The 18,601-nt window shown below is 40.2% G+C and overlaps 1 protein-coding gene across 22 annotated transcripts in view; it reads right to left on the bottom strand.

The window, feature by feature from the left end:
• ANO4 (anoctamin 4) overlaps positions 1-18,601 on the bottom strand; it is a 413,826-nt gene that overhangs the window by 78,553 nt on the left and 316,672 nt on the right. For 20 of the 22 annotated variants that reach the window (XR_012420534.1, XM_015431432.4, XM_005571998.5 and 17 more), the window contains 4 exons: positions 9,392-9,447; positions 6,451-6,572; positions 4,012-4,146; positions 2,845-2,941 (listed from right to left, as the gene is read on the bottom strand). Coding sequence is in view for 21 of the 22 variants with exons in the window: in XM_015431432.4 (XP_015286918.3) it covers positions 2,845-2,941; positions 4,012-4,146; positions 6,451-6,572; positions 9,392-9,447 (410 nt within the window). In the remaining variant the exon portion in view is untranslated. The remainder of the gene's footprint in view (positions 1-2,844; positions 2,942-4,011; positions 4,147-6,450; positions 6,573-9,391; positions 9,448-18,601) is intronic. The other 2 variants (XM_045365766.3, XM_074007606.1) reach the window with 1 other exon arrangement.

Here is an 18,601-nt window from a genome sequence, read left to right as displayed (position 1 = left end):
GTAGATACCAGGTAGAGTGAGAGCACAGGTTAGAGAAATCTATAAACTCTACTCTAGCCTCTCTCCCTCAAATGGCCATTGGACAATTAGTTTCCCCTCCCTCAGAAACCAGCTAAGCAGGCCACACCATAGGTGCTGGTGTTCCTGGAGCAATATCAGGGAATGCTAAAAGTCCTGCTCGGTTAGACATGGGTGAAAAGCAGGTGCTACCTGGATAGCTGCCCCAGGGCATTCACTCCATATCCACCTCCTCTTAAACCCCAGGGCTGGCAGATTATAATCAAGGGAAGTGCCAACACCCAATTCTGCTTTGTTCTAAGCAGGTTTTAAAATGAAACTAACCAGAAAAGTCCCCTGAGAGAGTGGTAGCACACAGTTGTGCCTGGGGCACGCTGTCCTCTCTGTAACTCACCAGGACTGACAAACTTGACCTTGGCCTCTGACCCTTACTCAAAGTGGCTGACGCCTCCAGAGGACAAGTACCCACAGGCCAAAATAATGAAATATATGGGGAAGACAACAACCCCTCCCCTCCAAAGAAGATTCCCACAGACATAGTGTAGCAGCAGACCAGGAGTTTAAAATAAGCACAAAAATTCGCTTAAGGAGACAAGGGAAAGAAGACGTAAGCCTGGAGCCAAGGCAGCTGGTAGCCGTCTTTTCTGTTGTACAGAGAACTGGTCTACAGAATGATCACGTGGGCAGGGACACCAGGGGCCCTGAAGAACCAGTTCCAGGCTGTGAGGCCCTCATGATCCCACAGTGTGAGCCACCCCAGGATCTGTTCTAGCAAAATGTGCCGTTATATAGCTTTCTACCTAAGCCAGTTGGAGTTGGGTTTCTGATTCTTGCAAACACAAAAGTCAAGGATACAGCATCCCTATCAGCAGAACAGCCACTGATTGGACTGGATCCTAGCTCCAATCTGATCTAATATTTCTGTGTATCCACAGTCCCATGAAAACACTCTGACATCTCTAATAAACATTTCTAAAGGAAACCCTGTATAACTCCAATTCTGTCATTCTAAGGCTTGTTATCTTTCATTTTACTAAGTTACTAGTCAAGGCCAAATGTTAAATTCAGAATCTAAACATCTTGTGGCTTAGTAGGGCACAGTGGTAAAGAAGGCATATTTTGCAGTGCAATAAACCAAGGCCCAGCTACTTATTGCTGGACATGCATGACCATGCATGAGTAATTTTTACCTCTTTGAGTCTCTGAATAAAATGGAAATAATAATACGTATCTTGAAGTTACTGAGAGAATTAGAAATAATCAATGTAGATTGTCTAGCTATTATCATAGCTGCAACTATTATAATTATTATTGTTCTAGGTCTTAAGTTAGGGAGAATAACTGCCAAAATAAGCCCCTATAAAATCTGAGCACTCATAAACTATTCATGATGATTCCTTAAAAGAATTATTAAGGATCTCGTAAAAAGATAATTTTACTCAAGCATATCTTTCCACATAAGAAAAAAAACTAGGCTTCCACTTTTGGGGTTCCCCAGAAGCAGAATTTTAAAACCTGAGTTATTCACACTTATATCTGACCTATAAACAAAATTACATTATGGACAAAGCTCTTGATCTTCACCAAATCTCTATATCCTAAAGTCACTCTGTTAAATTTATCCTCATCCACTCAGGTCTATCTGAGTGTTTCATAAAGATAGGGAGAGCATTCTGTGCTTTTTTTGTCCCTTGCAACATAAGAGCTCAAATCTTTCTAAAACCACAGCTCACTGCTGCTGTCTGGGCTCCTCCCACACAGACTGGCCACCTGCAGTACTAAAGACATTATAGATAGGCGGGATCCTGGGTTGCCTATCAAATGTTCTCTCGTTTAAAATGAACAAAACTCTGCAATGCCAAGAGAGTAGTTAGACAGATCCAGGCTTCAGTGATTACGCAAGCTGGATAAAATCTGCCAGTGCCATTTATATCTGAATCTGGGCAAGCCAAAAGGCAGTGGATCTTGGAAAAGGCTTCATAAACCCAAATTTCAGCTATTGTTTTGTGTTAGGGACACCATCACCTAAGTATCAAAAAACTCTAGGAATGTGAGAAACATGTCTAAGAAATAAAGTAAGGCATATCACGAGAAAGAGGTATGCAATAACACATAATAGAAATAGTGGTGCCATGTATTTTTTTTTTTCCTCAAAACACTCTCACATATATTCTCTTCTTTAGTCCTCGTGTCATGCCATTAGGGTAAGACAGAGAGGACACACATTTCCTGCATTTTAGAGACAAGAAAGCTCAGAAGACTGAGCTTTCTATGAAAGAAGACTTTCTTAGAAAGGGGCACATGTGCAGGGCTAAAGAGGTAAGTGGCTGAGCTAGCCTTGAATGGAGGTCATTTTGATAATAATGATGATTAACAGGAGGCAAATGATGATAGCTGTCATTTACTGAGGTCTATTTACCAAGCACTATGCTCAGTATACACCTTAACTCCATGTGAAACAAGCATCATGGTCTCCATTTTGCAGATGAGAAAACTGAGACTCAAAGAAATATCTTGTTCCCAGACAAAGAAATGGTAAAGAGCAGAGTGAACATTTGGACCTAACTTTCTCTGACTCCAGCACTGTGCTCCTCACACTGTGCCATGCTTCAGCTCCAATGGATGATGTCTAGAGCCATGCCTTCCAAATACACGGACATTTAACAAAGATACCTGAATTAGAATACTGAATGATGGAGATAAGACTGTCCTACAACATTCGCTTGAAAATCAAAGACTGGAAATGACAGAATAGAGTTACCTACCACCCCTGAGGAAGGCATATGTTAAATTCAATCCATCTAAAATGCTACAGTTTGAAATTACCTTGGCGTATACACAGCTGTCTGACAGCCTCATGAATGGACAGTATTTATCACACACAGGACACATGATGATATCTGTAGCTTGGCAGACTTCTTTACTGGAAAAGAGAACAGGAAGAACTGCTTTTGATGACATAGAACATTTTTTTCTAACTTCACCAGAATGTTTAACTAGTAAATAAGATCCAGTAGATTAAATTTTTGCCCTTAGAAGCATCTTAGCTTTATCTGTTATTAACGTAAACAAGTTCTTGCACATTTAAATACTTTGGTAAACCTACTTATGAGGCTGTTCCTTATTTTTACATATTAATAAGTTAGACTCAGGAAAATACATGAAGCCAAACATTGATGGTTATATCCCAAATTATAGAAATGTCCTTCACTTTTCAAAGGTCTGAAGCAATTTCATACTGAATTAAGGGAGTAAGAAGATATATAAAGATACTTATCTTGACCTCTATGTGTATGATAAGTTAAAACTAATAAGGAAAACAAAACATAAATGACTAGAGATTCCAGCCCTATCCTGGGGGAAAACTGTATTTAATTAACACATTAACAATTTCACCAGAAAGTAAAATATTTTCATAGGTGGGAGGCTTAATCACTCACTTTTATTTTTGCAATCACATTTGAAAGGCACATTGACAATTTAAGATCATTGTCCAGCCTTGCAACAAGATCTCTGTGAGTACCTTGACCTATATTCTGGTGAGACAACCAAGGTAATGATCATCGACACTGAACCACTCCCAAGGTACTAGCAAGCTGGTGAGATGTCTTTCCGGCTCAAGTTGTAAAAACACAGAATTCGGAAGAGAGAATTGTTAGATCACTATTTTGCAGTATCAGCTGAGAAAAAAAGTGAAAAAGTTAAAAAAGAGAGCACTTACAGCCAGTGAATGAAAATGGCTTGTTCCGTGGACATACAGTGGCTTGTATGTCTGAAAAGGTGCCTTTTACTTCCATGGTTATCTGAAGACCATGGCAGCAAGGACAATGGATGGAGAGGTCCTAGTGAACTGAAACTTTGAGTCTTTCCATGAGAGGGTAGGAAGTTTGGGTGAAAAGCTAAATGTCTCCACAATCTGTGAACACCCCCAAAGTGCAAACAGCCACCTCTAAGTACTAAACAAAGGCAAGCTCCCCCAAGAGCTCCCCGTACCTGACTTGGCAGTGATCCAGAGTGGTGACGCCATACAAAAAGACAAACAATCCAATGAAGGCAGCTGGGAAGAGCATGCCAGTGTACCAGCCCAACCAGGCAAAATACAACCCAATCTTCTCTCCAAAGTACCGCCTGTTAAAAACACAACAGCCTTGCAAATTACAGTGCAGCGTGTAAAGTTAAGCATTATGAAACTCTGTGTAGTCATCTTACTTTCTAGTGGCCTTACTGGTAAACTGCAAGCAAAGTAAGCCAAGATAATAGAACATCCAATCAAATCTAGGATCTAGGCTTACATTTCTTCTACTACTACTCTATATCAGAACTAGAATTAGCCCTTCCATAAAATAACATGGTTGTATACAAGCTTATTCTGAGAAGACAGAATGGACTGGAAGGGGCCAGAGTGGGCAAAGGGAGACCAACTAGGCACACAACTGTCATAGTCCAAGTAACAAGTGAAGGCAGTGGAGATGCTGAGGTGGGGCCCGATTCAAGAGATATGGTGGAAGTAAAACCTATAGGATGGGAACTTTTTAAAAGATGACATTCCCTAGATGCTCCACAACTTCATTCTACTCAAGGCTTGGTTGTACTTTTCATCACCCTTTATTTGCCCAACATAAATGCCACTGTTCTTCAGGGCTCAGCTCTCCAGAGACTTCCACAGGGGTGCTGCCACATCACATCCGTTCTTGCCATTTTTCTGAATGACTGTAAAACTTATGGCCTCTGTCACACATTTTACCTAATTATGCATGGCCTTGTATTTTCTTTTCTTGATGTTTCAAGTATGTGGGGCCTGTGTTGCTAAGGAAAACTGAGGTTTTCAGAGCCAGAGACCATTTGGCGTCTGTTTGGCTTTGCCAATAGTACTTAGCACAGTACTAGAAACACAAGAGACAGTTAATGAATACTCATTGACTAACCGCAACTGCAAAATCTTAATCAAAACACTGTCATGAATGGGAAATACATTGCCTACAGCAATTATCTGTAATTTCTAATCAATGTAATCCTGTAACATGCCACTGAGGCTGGGAAGAGAATTTACTTTTGTTTTTTCCCCCACTGTTTATCATCTGCTGAGTCTGACCAAAGGAAAATGATCTCATCTCAGAAAATGTTTTCCATTCACTCAGATTATCTGGATTATTTGTTACCCACACAAGGAATGGATCACAATTCATTAATGCCCTTGGAACACTGAGAGTAAACACTTGGTGATAAGGGCGCAAATATAAAGTGCATTGTCTTTTGTTTTTCCTCCCTCTGGGCTCATTTGTTTTATGGCCCCGGTATTTAAGTGAAACAACACATCTAGCTAGTTTAGGAAATGAGACATGACTTTCTCCTCAATAAGGAATCCAGGAAGTATGGGTTGTTATTACCCAATCTTAATAACCAGCCTCTAAATAATGAGATGTCAGAGAATAATGCTGCCAAGGCAGAAGGTTGGGCAGATATAGACGGTTAAAATACACACACACACACACACACACACACACACACACACACACGCACATATATTTACACACATATACACCATGGAATACTATGCAGCCATAAAAAAGGATGAGTTCATGTCCTTTGCAGGGACGTGGATGAAACTGGAAACCATCATTCTCAGCAAACTATCATAAGATCAGAAAACCAAACACCACATGTTCTCACTCGTAAGTGGGAGTTGAACAATGAGAACACATGGACACAGGGAGGGGAACATCACACACTGGGGCCTGTGGGAGGTGGGGGGCTAGGGGAGGGATAACATTAGGAGAAATGCCTAATGTAGGTGACGGGTTGATGGGTGCAGCAAACCACCATGGCACATGTATACCTATGTAACAAAACTGCACGTTCTGCACATGTAATCCAGAACTTAAAGTATAATAATAAAAAAACCCACACATTTCCACTTCACAGTTATCATAGGTTAAAAGCTGATATACTTTTTGACCAGCAGATTAAAGCAATCTTTAAAGGTTATTAGTTTTAAATGAAAACTAAGCCTGAAATTTATTGGAATGACAGTACTCCATATGCCCTATTTGCATAACAGTAATAAATATTTTACTTTGTCAGTAATATATGTAAGCAGTGTTACCTTTGTACAAGATAGTTTGTCAATAAGACTCACATGGGTGACTCGCTCCTTATGAAGTCTTGTGACAGGCCTGGCTGATCTCACATCCCCATTCCTAGGTCCCTCTCTTAGACTCTTTTTGGGGGAAACTCCATCCTCATCAGAGGGATGGTGGGTTTACCAAGAACAGCTGATATAGTCAGATGAGTTTCCCTCTTGTGAAGAAGCCAGATATGAGTGAGAGCTGTATACTTCAGGCTTTTTTTGCTTCATTGAGACCTTGTCCCAGCTGAGAGTCTGCCCTAATCATTCTGTGCAAGCTTTATATTTGCAGCTGATGAAAAACTCACCTCACAAGATCCAAAGGTTGGTATTTATACCACACGCCCCAGGAGGCCCAGCACTCATAGAGTAGATGTCGGTGGTTTTCTGCTCCATGGGTTCGAATGGAGTTTTTACTTCTATAACTTCCCTGGGATAAAAACACCACTGCCAGTGAGGTAGTACTCACAAAAGTCACAAGGAAATGCTCTTGGTAACACAAGTGTATTACAGCAGGTGTTGTGATAGGAGTGGTATGAGAAAGAAATGAATCTTCTCTATTAAAGGGCAGGTGATTTCATGAGTTATTCTGGACATTGTCTCGCTGCTACTTATATCTAGTAAAATGCATGTGCTTGCTGTAATCAGGAAGGTTTGAACTGAGTTCAAATTCAGTTCTGCTACTTTTTATCTAGAAGACCTTGGACAAGTTCCCTAAATGCTCTGAGCTTTGATTTCCTAATTCATAGTGGAACTAATAATATTTGTCCCATTTGGTTTCTTATGTGGTTTGAATGAATAAAGTGTCTGGCCCAGGGGCCATGCCCAGGACTTATTAGTTCTCTTCCCTGCTTCTTTTTTTTTTTTTTTTGAGACAGGGCTTCACTCTGTCACCCAGGCTGGAGTGCAGTGGCGCAATCTCAGCTCACTACAACCTCCGGCTCCCAGGCTCAAGTGATCCTCCCACTTCAGCCTCCCGAGTAGCTGGCACTATAGGCATGTGCCACCATGCATGGCTAACTTTTGTATTTTTTGTAGAGATGGGGTTTTGCCATACTGCCCAGGCTAGACTCAAATTCCTAGACTCAAGCAATCTGCCCCCCTCGGCCTCCCAAAGTGCTGGGATTACAGGTGTGAGCCTCTGTGCCTGGCCTCTCTTCCTACTTCTTTCAAGATAGGATAGTTGGTACATAGCCATAGTTGTAACCTTGTCACAATGTTACTGACAAGAAAATTCTAGAATGTAAAAGCTGGAAGTCATTTCAGAATTCTTGTAATTCAAATTTAATTCAACCTCCTCATTGAAGAAATGAGGAGACAAAGGGCCAGAGAGGTGCATGTTTTTCTGAGGTTAGTTTGTGGCAATGATAGTTTCACAAAGAGAAAAGGTACTTTCTGGAGGCAAATTAATTATTCACATTAAGTGGATAAGCCCTTTATTATTTATTTATTTATTTATTTTTGGTAGAGACAATGTCTCACTGTATTGCCCAGGCTGGTCTCGAACTCCTGGACTCAAGCAATACTTCCACCTCGACCTCCCAAAGTGCTGGGGTTACAGGCCTGAGCCACCACGCCTGATAAGAAGTCCTTTCTTAATGGAAAGAACATAAGGCTGGGAATAAAGAAACTCAGGTGAGTCTCAGATCAACCACCAACTCATTGTGTGACTTAACGAGGTTTCACCCTTCTCTAAACCTCTACCTAAACCTTTAATGTGAAACAAGGGCAGCACTATCTGACCTTCCTGCCTTTTGCCTCTGAGGTTAAATAATATAATCAAGTTAAACTGAGAGTAAGAAGTCAGAAAAGCAATGATGCAATGATTGCTGCTGCTATTACCGATTTGGAACTTCTCATAGAATACAGGACTTTACTGAGATAGGAAAGTCACTGTGAAAGGCACGAGTCACTCTGTGGGGCTTTGTAGCTGCATCTCCTTAGACACCCCCGAAGGCCACCCACCCACTCCGTGCACAGACGCTTCTGCCACTTACCATCTCTCAGACACTGCCCGTACCATGAGCTGGGGCTGGGAGCAGGGAGGATGCAGTTCTCACAAAACCCTTTTCTGGGCAATGCCAACTAATAATCACATGATGAAGCCACATGATGTTTGGGGGAACAGTATGTCTTTAGAGTTCAGAAACACCTGCATATGGCTCTAGCAAACCTTTGTGTCAAAATGTTTGCTTCTGTCATAGTAAATGGAGCATTCCAAACATGTTTCCTGGCAGTCTGTAAACAGGGTCTCAGATGGCAGCTTCTGGTTTTCTTAATAAATAAGGTTCTGAAAATTCTACCTCATCCTTTGTACCCTCTTGGTGTTTAAAATTAAGAGAAGAACCACTATAAGCCAAAAAAAAAAAAAAAAAAAAAGTCTGTTTTGGAAAGACTTGCCATTTACGGAGAGTTGGAACTGTCTTCCAAAGTCTATTGACAAATTATTACCACTGTTTCCAGCAGAAGGCTGTACTGAAGATTAACTAACCGTTGCTGCACATTGGCTACTTTGTGAGGTCCCAGAGGACACAGGCTATGACATTTGTCTTTGTATTCTCTGTGTCATACAGTGACCACAGTAGGGGTGTAACACCATGAAAATGACAATAATCTCTCCACAATCATGAGGGATTATGTTCCTAAAAACCCAGGTTTGGGGAATTCTGTGTTAAATAATTCAAGATCTATTGTGGAAAGCAGAGCTGGGGTAATCAGTTACACTTGCAAAAGTAATTTATATGATGGAGACTATGTAGGAAATAGAGTCACAGCATTTATACATCTTAGGTGAGCAATGATGAGTACAACATTATTAATTTTTATTTGTCACCCTTTGGTTACCAGAGACTTTTCAAGATGGCTTCCTCCCACTCTTTTAAGGAATAGCTATACATTTATTTGTTGCAAAGACTATATATTTCAAGAACATTCTCCTTGTGGATTTGGTGCCTCATGCAAATTTTCAATGCCTTTTTAATTTTATGACTTAAAGTCTCTAAGCCATTCCTATGAATTCATGCTGAATGACTCTTAAGTATGCTCACAATTACATAAAAAGATATATAGAAATAAATCTATGCTGAGGAAGAGATGTAACAATTGAAGTAGACCCTCCCTAATTACCCACTGAACAAATTAAATTCACTCTGAACAAATGTCGACACATTCAATTATTGACTATCCCTAGAAGCTGATTTTAGTAACAAACAATTGAAAGAAAGATAAGGATTAAAGACAGCACAATACCTCATGCAGGGGAAATGCAGCTTCATAGGAGCCATTGGTAAGCAAGCGATTCAGACCTAAAACAGCAAATGAGTCCATTTGAATTAATACAGAGTTTGAATATTCACAATGTTCAAAACAAATGTAAGCGTGGTGCTTTCTGGAGAAAACAATCTAGGCTATCAACCCTCTTAGGGGCACCAAGAATTAGAAGAAAAGTTTTGCTGCCATGAAATTGGGATCGAGGGCTGGGAAATTCATTAAAAAAAATTAAAATATTTAACTGTCAACTAAAGACTGAATATATTCAAAGTGTATAATGTGATGACTTGATATGCATATACATTATGTAACGATTACCACAATCACATTAATTAACACATCTATTTCCACCAGTGCTGTACATTAGATCCCCAGAACTCATTCATTTTATAAATGAAACTTTGTACCCTTTGATCAACACCTCCCCATGTTCCCCATCCCCAGGGCCTGGCAACCACTATTCTACTCTCTGCTTCTAAGAGTTTGGCTTTTTAAGATTCTACATATAAGTAACATCATGCAGTATTTGTCTTTCTGTGTCTGGTTTATTTCACCTAGCATGATGCCTTCCAAGTTCATCCATGGTGAAAATGGCAGGATTTTCTTTTTTATGGTTGAACAATATTCCATTGTATATACGTACCACAATTTCTTTATCCATTCTTCCGTCAGGGGACACTTGAGTTGTTTTCATATCTTGGCTATTGTAAATAATGCTGCAATGAACATGGATGTGCAGATATCTCTTCAAGATATTGATTTCAGTTGCTTGGGATATGTACCCAGAAGTAGCATTGCTGTATCACATGGTAGCTCATTTTTAATTTAAGAACCTCCATATTGTTTCCCATAACAGCTGAAGCAAGGTACACTCCTACTAACAGCGCACAACTGTTCCCTTTTCTCCACACACTTGCCAATACTTACCACTTTTTGATAAGAGCCATTCTAATGGGTGTGAGGTGGTACCTCACTGTGGTTTTGATTTGCATATCTCTGATGATTAGTGATATTGAGCACCTTTTCATATACCTGTTGACCATTTGTGTGTTTTATATGGAAAAATGTCTATTCAGGTTCTCTGCCCATGTTAATTAAAATTTTTTTTTTCTTTCCAACTTTTATTTTAGGTTCAGGGAGTACACGTGCAGGTTTGTTACACAGGTAAATTGTGTGTTGCAGGGCTTTGGTGTAATTATTATGTCACCCAGGTAATGAGCATAGTACTGACAGGTAGTTCACTAACCCTCATCCTCCTCTCACCCTCCATCCTCGAGTAGGCCCCAGTGTCTACTGTTCCCTTCTTTGTCCATGTGCACTCAATGTTTAGCTCCCATTCATAAGTGAGAACATGCGGTGTTTGGTTTTTCTATTCTTGCATTAATTCACTTAGGATAATGGCCTTCAGCTCCCTGGAATTACACCAGGAGCTCTTCTATTTGCATTCAGAAGCTTCATTATGGACAAACCTAATGCCTCTGATTTTAGTAACAAACTAAAATCTAGTGGTATGACTTTGGTATGGACTAGTGGTATGACTTTGGAAAAGTTCTCTTGTCCTCAGGACTCAATTCCCTCATCCATAAAATGGGAAGGGAGAGGTAATGGATATGCAGATCTTTTTAAAAACAGCTTTATGGAGGTACAACAATCACACAACAGACAGCGTAAGTTGTTTAATTAGATATTTCGACATAAATGTATACTTACGAGACCATAAGTACAACCAAGATACCAAATATATCCATTGCCTCCGAAGTTTTATCATGCCACGTTCTAATCAGCCACCTTCCCTGTACTATCTCCAGGGCAAACACTGATCTGCTTTCTGTTGCTATCAATTATTCTGAAATTTCCAGAGTTTTATATAAATGGAATCATATAACATTTTTTCATCACTCAACATAATTTGAGATTCATTCATGTTGTTGCACATATCAGTAGCACATTTCTTTTTATTGCTGAGTAGTATTCCATCACATGGAATAATTTGTTTATCTATTCTCCTGATGATAGACATTTGGGTCCTTTATAGTTTGGGGGCTATTACAAATTAAGCTGTTATGAATATCCATATACAAAACTTGGCATGAATATATGCTTTAACTTTCTTAGTAAATACCCAGAAGTGATTCCACTAGATCATATAGTAGATAAACATTTAACTTTCTGAAAAACTGCCACACTGTTTTCTTAAGTGGCTGTACAATTTTACATTTCCATCAGCAGCGTATGAAGGTTCAAGGTTCTCCACATGGTATGGTCAGTCTTTTTAATTTTAGCCACTCTCATGCGTGTGTTGTGATAGCTCATTGTGTTTAATTCTCATTTTTAAATGAATATTTAAAATAATCTTGTGTGCTATTTGCCATCTGCATATCTTCTCTTGTGAAATGTCTGTTCAAATCTTATGCTCAATAAGATTTTTGAATTCACTGAGTTTTGAGTGTTCTTTATGTATTCTAGAGGCAAGATGTGGATGTTCTTTACCAGCCATATTTTTTGAAAACTTTTTTCTCCTAATGTGTGGCTTCTCTTTTCATTCTCTTTTATTTTATTTTATTTTATTTATTTATGTATTTAAGTTTTGGGATACATGTGCAGAATGTGCAAGTTTGTTACATAGGTATACGTGTGCCATGGTGGTTTGCTGATCCTATTGACCTGTCCTCTAACTTCCATCCCCTCACTGCCCCTACTCCCCAGTAGGCCCTATTGTGTGTTGTTCCCATCCCTGTGTCCATAGGTTCTCATTGTTCAATTCCTGCTTATGAGTGAGGGCATGCAATGTTTGGTTTTCTGTTCCTGTCTTGGTTTGCTGAGGATGATGGCTTCTAGCTTCAAAAATGTCCCTGTATAGGACATAATCTCATTCCCTTTTATGGGTGCATAATATTCCACAGTGTATACGTACTCCATTTTCTTTACCCAGTCTATCATTGATGGGCATTTGAGTAGGTTCCGTGACTTTGCTATTGTGAATAGTGCTGCAGTAAACATTTGTGTGCATGTGTCTTTATAGTAGAATGATTTATATCCCTTTAGGTATATACCCAGTAATGGGATTGCTGGGTCAAATGGTATTTCTGGTTCTGGATACTTGAGGAATCCCCACACTGTCTTCCACAATGGTTGAAGTAATTTACACTCCCAACAACAGTGTAAAAGTGTTCCCATTTCTCCACAGCCTCACCAGCATCTATTGTTTCTTGACTTTTTCAGCATTCTGACTGGCATTAGATGGTATCTCATTATGGTTTTGATTTGCATTTCTCTAATAATCAGTGATGTTGAGCTTTTTTCATATGTTTGTTGGCCGCATGTATGTCTTCTTTTGAGAAGTCTCTGTTTATATCCTTTGCCCACTTTTTCATGGGGCTGTTTTTTCTTGTAAATTTGTTTAAGTTGTTTGTAAATTCTGGATATTTGACTTTTGCCAGATAGGTAGATTGCAAAAATTTTCTCCCATTCTGTAGCTTGCCTGTTCACTCTGATGATAGTTTCTTTTGCTGTGCAGAAGCTCTTTAGTTTAATTAGATCACATTTGTCAATTTTGGCTTTGTTTGCAATTGCTTTTGGCGTTTTCGTCATGAAGACTTTGCCTATGTCCTGAATGGTATTGCCTAGGTTTTCTTCTAGGGTTTTTATGGTTTGGGGTTTTACATTTAAGTCTTTAATCCATCTTGAGTTAATTTTTGTATAAGACATAAGCAAGTGGTCCAGTTTCAGTTTTCTATATATGGCTACCCCGTTTTCCCAACACCATTTATTGAATAGGAGATCCTTTCCCCGTTGCTTGTTTTTGTTACTTTTGTTGAAGATCAGATGGTTGTAGACATGTGGTGTTATTTCTGAGGTCTCTGTTCTGTTCCATTGGTCTATGTGCCTGTTTTGGTACCATTATCACGCTCTTTTGGTTACTGTAGCCTTGTAGTATAGTTTGAAGTCAGGTTTGTTCTTTTTGGTTACGATTGTCTTGGCTGTATGGGGTCTTCTTTTATTCCATATGAAATTTAAAGTAGCTTTTTCTAATTACGTGAAGAATGTCAATGGTAGTTTGCTGGGAATAGCGCTGAATCTATAAATTACTTTGGGCAGTATGAACATTTTTACAATATTGATTTTTCCTGTCCATGAAGATGGAATGTTTTTCCATTTGTTTGTGTCCTCTCTGATTTCCCTGAGCAGTGGTTTGTAGTTCTCCTTGAAGAGGCCTTTCACATCCCTTGTTAGCTGTATTCCTAGGTATTATATTCTCTTTGTAGTGATTGTGAATGGGAATTCATTCATGATTTGGGTCTCTGCTTGTCTACTGTTGATGTAAAGGAATGCCTGTGATTTTTTCACATTGATTTTGTATCCTGAGACTTTGCTGAAGTTGCTTGTCAGCTTAAGGACATTTTTGGCTGAAATCATGGGCTTTTCTATATATACAATCATGTCATCTGCAAACAGAGACAGTTTGACTTCCTCTCTTCCTATTTGAATACGTTTTATTTCTTTCTCTTGCCTGATTGTCCTGGCCAGAACTTCCAATACTATGATGAGTAAGAGTGGTGAGAGAGGGCATCCTTTTCTTGTACTAGTTTTCAAAGGGAATGCTTCCAGCTTTTGCCTGTTCAATATACTATTGGCTGTGGGTTTGTCATAAATAGTTTTTATTATTTTGAGATATGTTCAATCAACACCTAGTTTATTGGGAGTTTTTAACATGAAGGGATGTTGAATTTTTATTGATGGCCTTTTCTGCATCTATTGAGACAATCATGTGGTTTTTGTGTTTCGTTCTCTTTATGTGAGGGATTACATTTATTGATTTATGTATGTTGAACCAGCCTTGCATCCCAGGTATGAAGTTGACTTGATCGTGGTGGATAAGCTTTTTGATGTGCTGCTGGATTCGGTTTGCCAATATTTTACTGAGGATTTTCACATTGGTATTCATCAGGGATATTGGCCTGAAATTTTCTATTTTTTGTTGTGTCTCTGCCAGGCTTTGGTATCAGGATGATCTGCCCTCATAAAATGAGTTAGGGAGGAGTCCCTCTTTTTCTATTGATTGGAATAGCTTCAGAAGGAATGGTACCAGCTTCTCTTTATACCTCTGATAGAATTCGGCTGTGAATCCATCTGGTCCTGGGCTATTTTTGGTGGGTAGGCTATTAATTACTGCCTCAATTTCAGAACTTATTATTGGTCTATTTGGGGATTCAACTTCTTCCTGGCTGAGTCTTGGGGGGGTGTATGTGTCCAGGAATTTATCCATTTCTTCTAGATTTTCTAGTTTATTTGCATAGAGGTGTTGGTAGTTTGTATTTCTGTGAGGTCAGTTTTGATCTCCCCTTTATCATTTTTTTATGGGATTCCTCTCTCTTTTCTTCTTTATTAGTCTAGCTAGCAGTATTTGTTATTTTTTTCAAAAAAACCAGTTCCTGGTTTTGGAAGGTTTTTGTGTCTCTATGTCCTTCAATTCTGTTCTGATCTTAGTTGTTTCTTGTCTTCTGCTAGCTTTTGGATTAGTTTGCTCTTGCCTCTTTAGCTCTTTTAATTGTGATGTTAGTGTATCAGTTTGAGATCTTTCTAGCTTTCTGATGTGGGCAATTTAGTGCTATAAATTTCCCTCTTAAAACTGCTTTAGTTGTGTCCCAGAGATTCCAGTATGTTGTCTCTTTGTTCTCAATGGTTTCAAAGAACTTCTTTATTTCTGCCTTAATTTCATTATTTACCCAGGAGTCATTTAGGAGCGAACTATTCAATTTCCATGTAATTGTGTGGTTTTAAATGAGTTTCTTAATCCTGAGTTCTAATTTGATTGCACTGTAGTCTGAGAGACTGTTTGTTATGATTTCAGGTTTTTTTTGCATTTGCTGAGGAGTGTTTTACTTCCAATTATGTGGTCAATTTTAAAATAAGTGCCATGTAGCACTGAGAATGTATATTATATTGATTTGGGGTGGAGAGTTCTGTAGATGTCTATTAGGTCCACTTGATCCAGAGCTGAGTTCAAGTCCTGAATATCCTTGTTAATTTTCTGCCTGGTTGATCTGTCTAATATTGACAGTGGGGTGTTAAAGTCTCCCACTATTATTGTATGGGAGTCTAAGTCTCTTTGTAGGTCTCTAAGAACTTGTTTTATGAATCTGGGTGCTCCTGTATTGGGTGCATATAAGTTTAGATAGTTAACTCTTTTTTGTTTTGTTTTGTTTTGTTTTGTTTTGAGATGGAGACTTGCTCTTTCGCCAGGCTGGAGTTCAGTGGCATGATCTAGGCTCACTGCAATCTCTGTCTCCCGGGTTCAAGCAATTCTCCTGCCTCAGTCTCCCGAGTAGCTGGGATTACAGGCACGTGCCATCATGCCTAGCTAATTTTTGTATTTTTAGTAGAGATGGGGTTTCACCATGTTGGCCAGGATGGTCTTGATTTCCTGACCTCGTGATTCACCTGCCTCATCCTCCCGAAGTGCTGGGATTATAGGTGTGAGCCACCGTGCCCAGCCAATAGTTAGTTCTTCTTGTTGAATTGTTCTCTTTACCATTATTTAATTATCTTCTTTGTCTTTTTTGAACTTCATTGGTTTAAAGTCTGTTTTGTCAGAGATGAGGTTTGCAACCCCTGCTTTTTTTTTTTTTTTTTTTTTTTTTTTGCTTTCCATTTGCTTGGTAAAATTTCCTCCATCCTTTATTTTGAGCCTATGTGGGTCTTTGTACTTGAGATGGGGCTCCTGAATACAGCACACGAAAGGGTCTTGACTCTTTATCCAATTTCCCAGTTTGTGTCTTTTAATTGGGGCATTTTGCCCATTTACATTTAGGCTTAGTATTGTTATGTGTGAACTCGATCCTGTCATCATGACACTACCTGGTTATTTTGCACACTAGTTGATGCAGTTTCTTCATAGTGTCATTGGTCTTTATATTTTGGTGTATTTTTGCAGTGGCTAGTACCAGTTTTTCCTTTGCATATTTAGTGCTTCTTTCAGGAGTTCTTGCAAGGCCAGCATGGGGGTAACAAACCCTCAGCATTTGCTTTTCTGGAAAGGATTTTATTTCTTCTTCACTTATGACACTTAGTTTGGCTGGATATAAAATTCTGGGTTGAAAATTATTTTCTTTAAGAATGTTGAATACTGGCTCCCAATCTCTTCTGGCCTGTAGAGTTTCTGCTGAGAGGTCCATTGTTAGTCTGATGGGCTTTTCTTTGTAGGTGACCTGACCTTTCTCTCTGGCTGCCCTTAACATGTTTTCCTTAATTTTGGCCTTGGAAAATCTGATGATTATGTTTCTTGGGGTTGATCTTGTGGAGTACCTTAGTGGTGTTCTCTGTATTTCCTGGATTTGCATGTTGGCCTGTTAGGTTAGGGAAGTTCTCCTGGATAATATCCTGAAGTTTGTTTTCCAGTTCGTTTCCATTCTTCATGTCTGCTTCAGGTGGTACTCCAGTTAATCGTAGGTTTGGTCTTTTTATGAAGTCCCATATTTCTTGGAGGTTTTGTTTGTTCCTTTTTATTCTTTTTTTTCTAATCTTGTGTGCATGCTTTATTTCAGTGAGGTGGTCTTCAAACTCTGATATCCTTTCTTCCTCTTGGTCAGTTCAGCCATTGATACTTGCGTATGCTTCACAAAGTTCTTGTACTGTGTTTTTCAGCTCCATCAGGTCATTTATGTTCCTCTCTAAACTCTCTCTAGTTAGCAGTTCCTGTAACCTTTTTTTCAAGGTTCTTAGCTTCTTTGCATTGGGTTAGAACGTGCTCCTTTAGCTCAGTAGTTTTTTATTACCCATGTTCTGAAGCCTACTTCTGTCAGTTTGTCCGTCTCATCTTCCATCCAGTTCTGTGCCCTTGCCAGAGAGTCGTTGCAATCACTTGGAGGGGAAGAGGAACTCTGTCCTTTTGGGTTTTCAGCGTATTTTCATTGATTCTTTCTCATCTTTGTAAGTTTGTCTAGTTTTGATCTTGGAGGCTGCTGACTATTAGATGGGGTTTTTGTGAGGACTTCTTTTGTTATTGGTGCTGTTGTTGTTGCTTTCTGTTTGTTTTTCTTTCACTGGTCAGGTCCCTCCTCTGTAGGGCTGCTGTGGTTTGCCAGGGGTTCACTTTATAGCCTATTTATCTGGTTCACTCCTGCACTTGGAGATGTCACTCAAGGAGGCCGGAGAACAGCAAAGATGGGTGCCTGCTCCTTCTTCTGGGATCTCTGACCTGGGGGGCTCCAACCTGATGCCAGTAGGATCACTCCTGTACAGGGTGTCTGACAACCCTGTTGGAAGGTCTCACCCATTTTGGTGGCAAGGGAAATGGGACCCATTTAACGAAACATTTTGACTGTCCCTTGGTGGAGGCAGTGTGCCTTGCTGGGGGGCAATCTTGGCTAAGTCTGCTGGTCTGCAGAGACTGTGGCCACTCCTCTTGCTACGGGCTCACGCCCAGGGAGATCCAGGTTCTGTCCCTGAGCCTCTGGCTGGAGTTGTTGGAGTTCCTGTAGGGAAGCCCCACCCTACATGAAGTGAGGAAGGATATGTCAGGGTCAGGCCTGAAGAGGCACTCTGGTTGCAGTCTGCCACAGCCAGTGTGTTGAGCTGTGGCGGACCACTCGGGGACCAAGCCATCCAGCCTCCCTGGTTCTAGCAGGGGAAAAGCATGTCCTGGAGCTATAGAGATGGTTGCCACCCTTTACCCACACAGACAGCTTAGTGTATTAGGCAGTTATGAGTCCCAGTGCTGGCTGCTGCCCCTCCCCCAAGGAGCTCAAATGGCTTAGGCAGCAGCAGCTGTGGTGCTGGTCACCCCTCCTTCCAGGAGCTCCCCAGGGTTAGGCAGATTCCAGCTGAGAGGCTGTTGAGAATCTCTGTGCGGCTCCAGGGTTGGCATTCGAGGTCCCAGTGGCGTGGGTGGCTGAGTGGGATCTTCCAATTCATGGGTTGCACAGTTCCGTGGAATAAAGCACAGTTTCCCCCGCTAAGTAGCACACTCACTCACTGCCTCCCTTGGCTGGGGGATGGGGGCTCCCCTGCCCCGTGTGGCTCTCAGGTGGGCCGCTGCACCACACTGCTCTTCCTTCCCCTCCGTGGATCAAGTTCAGCCACCTAGTCAGTTCTGATGAGAGAACCTGGATACCTTGGTTGCCAATGAAGGATTCACACACTAATAATGGTTCTTTTTGATGGAAACCTCTGATCAGTTCTGTTTCTAGT

The sequence above is a fragment of the Macaca fascicularis genome, chromosome 11 (assembly GCF_037993035.2).
Source record: "Macaca fascicularis isolate 582-1 chromosome 11, T2T-MFA8v1.1".
Lineage (NCBI taxonomy): Eukaryota > Metazoa > Chordata > Mammalia > Primates > Cercopithecidae > Macaca > Macaca fascicularis.
This window is presented reverse-complemented; position numbering and strand designations above follow the sequence as displayed.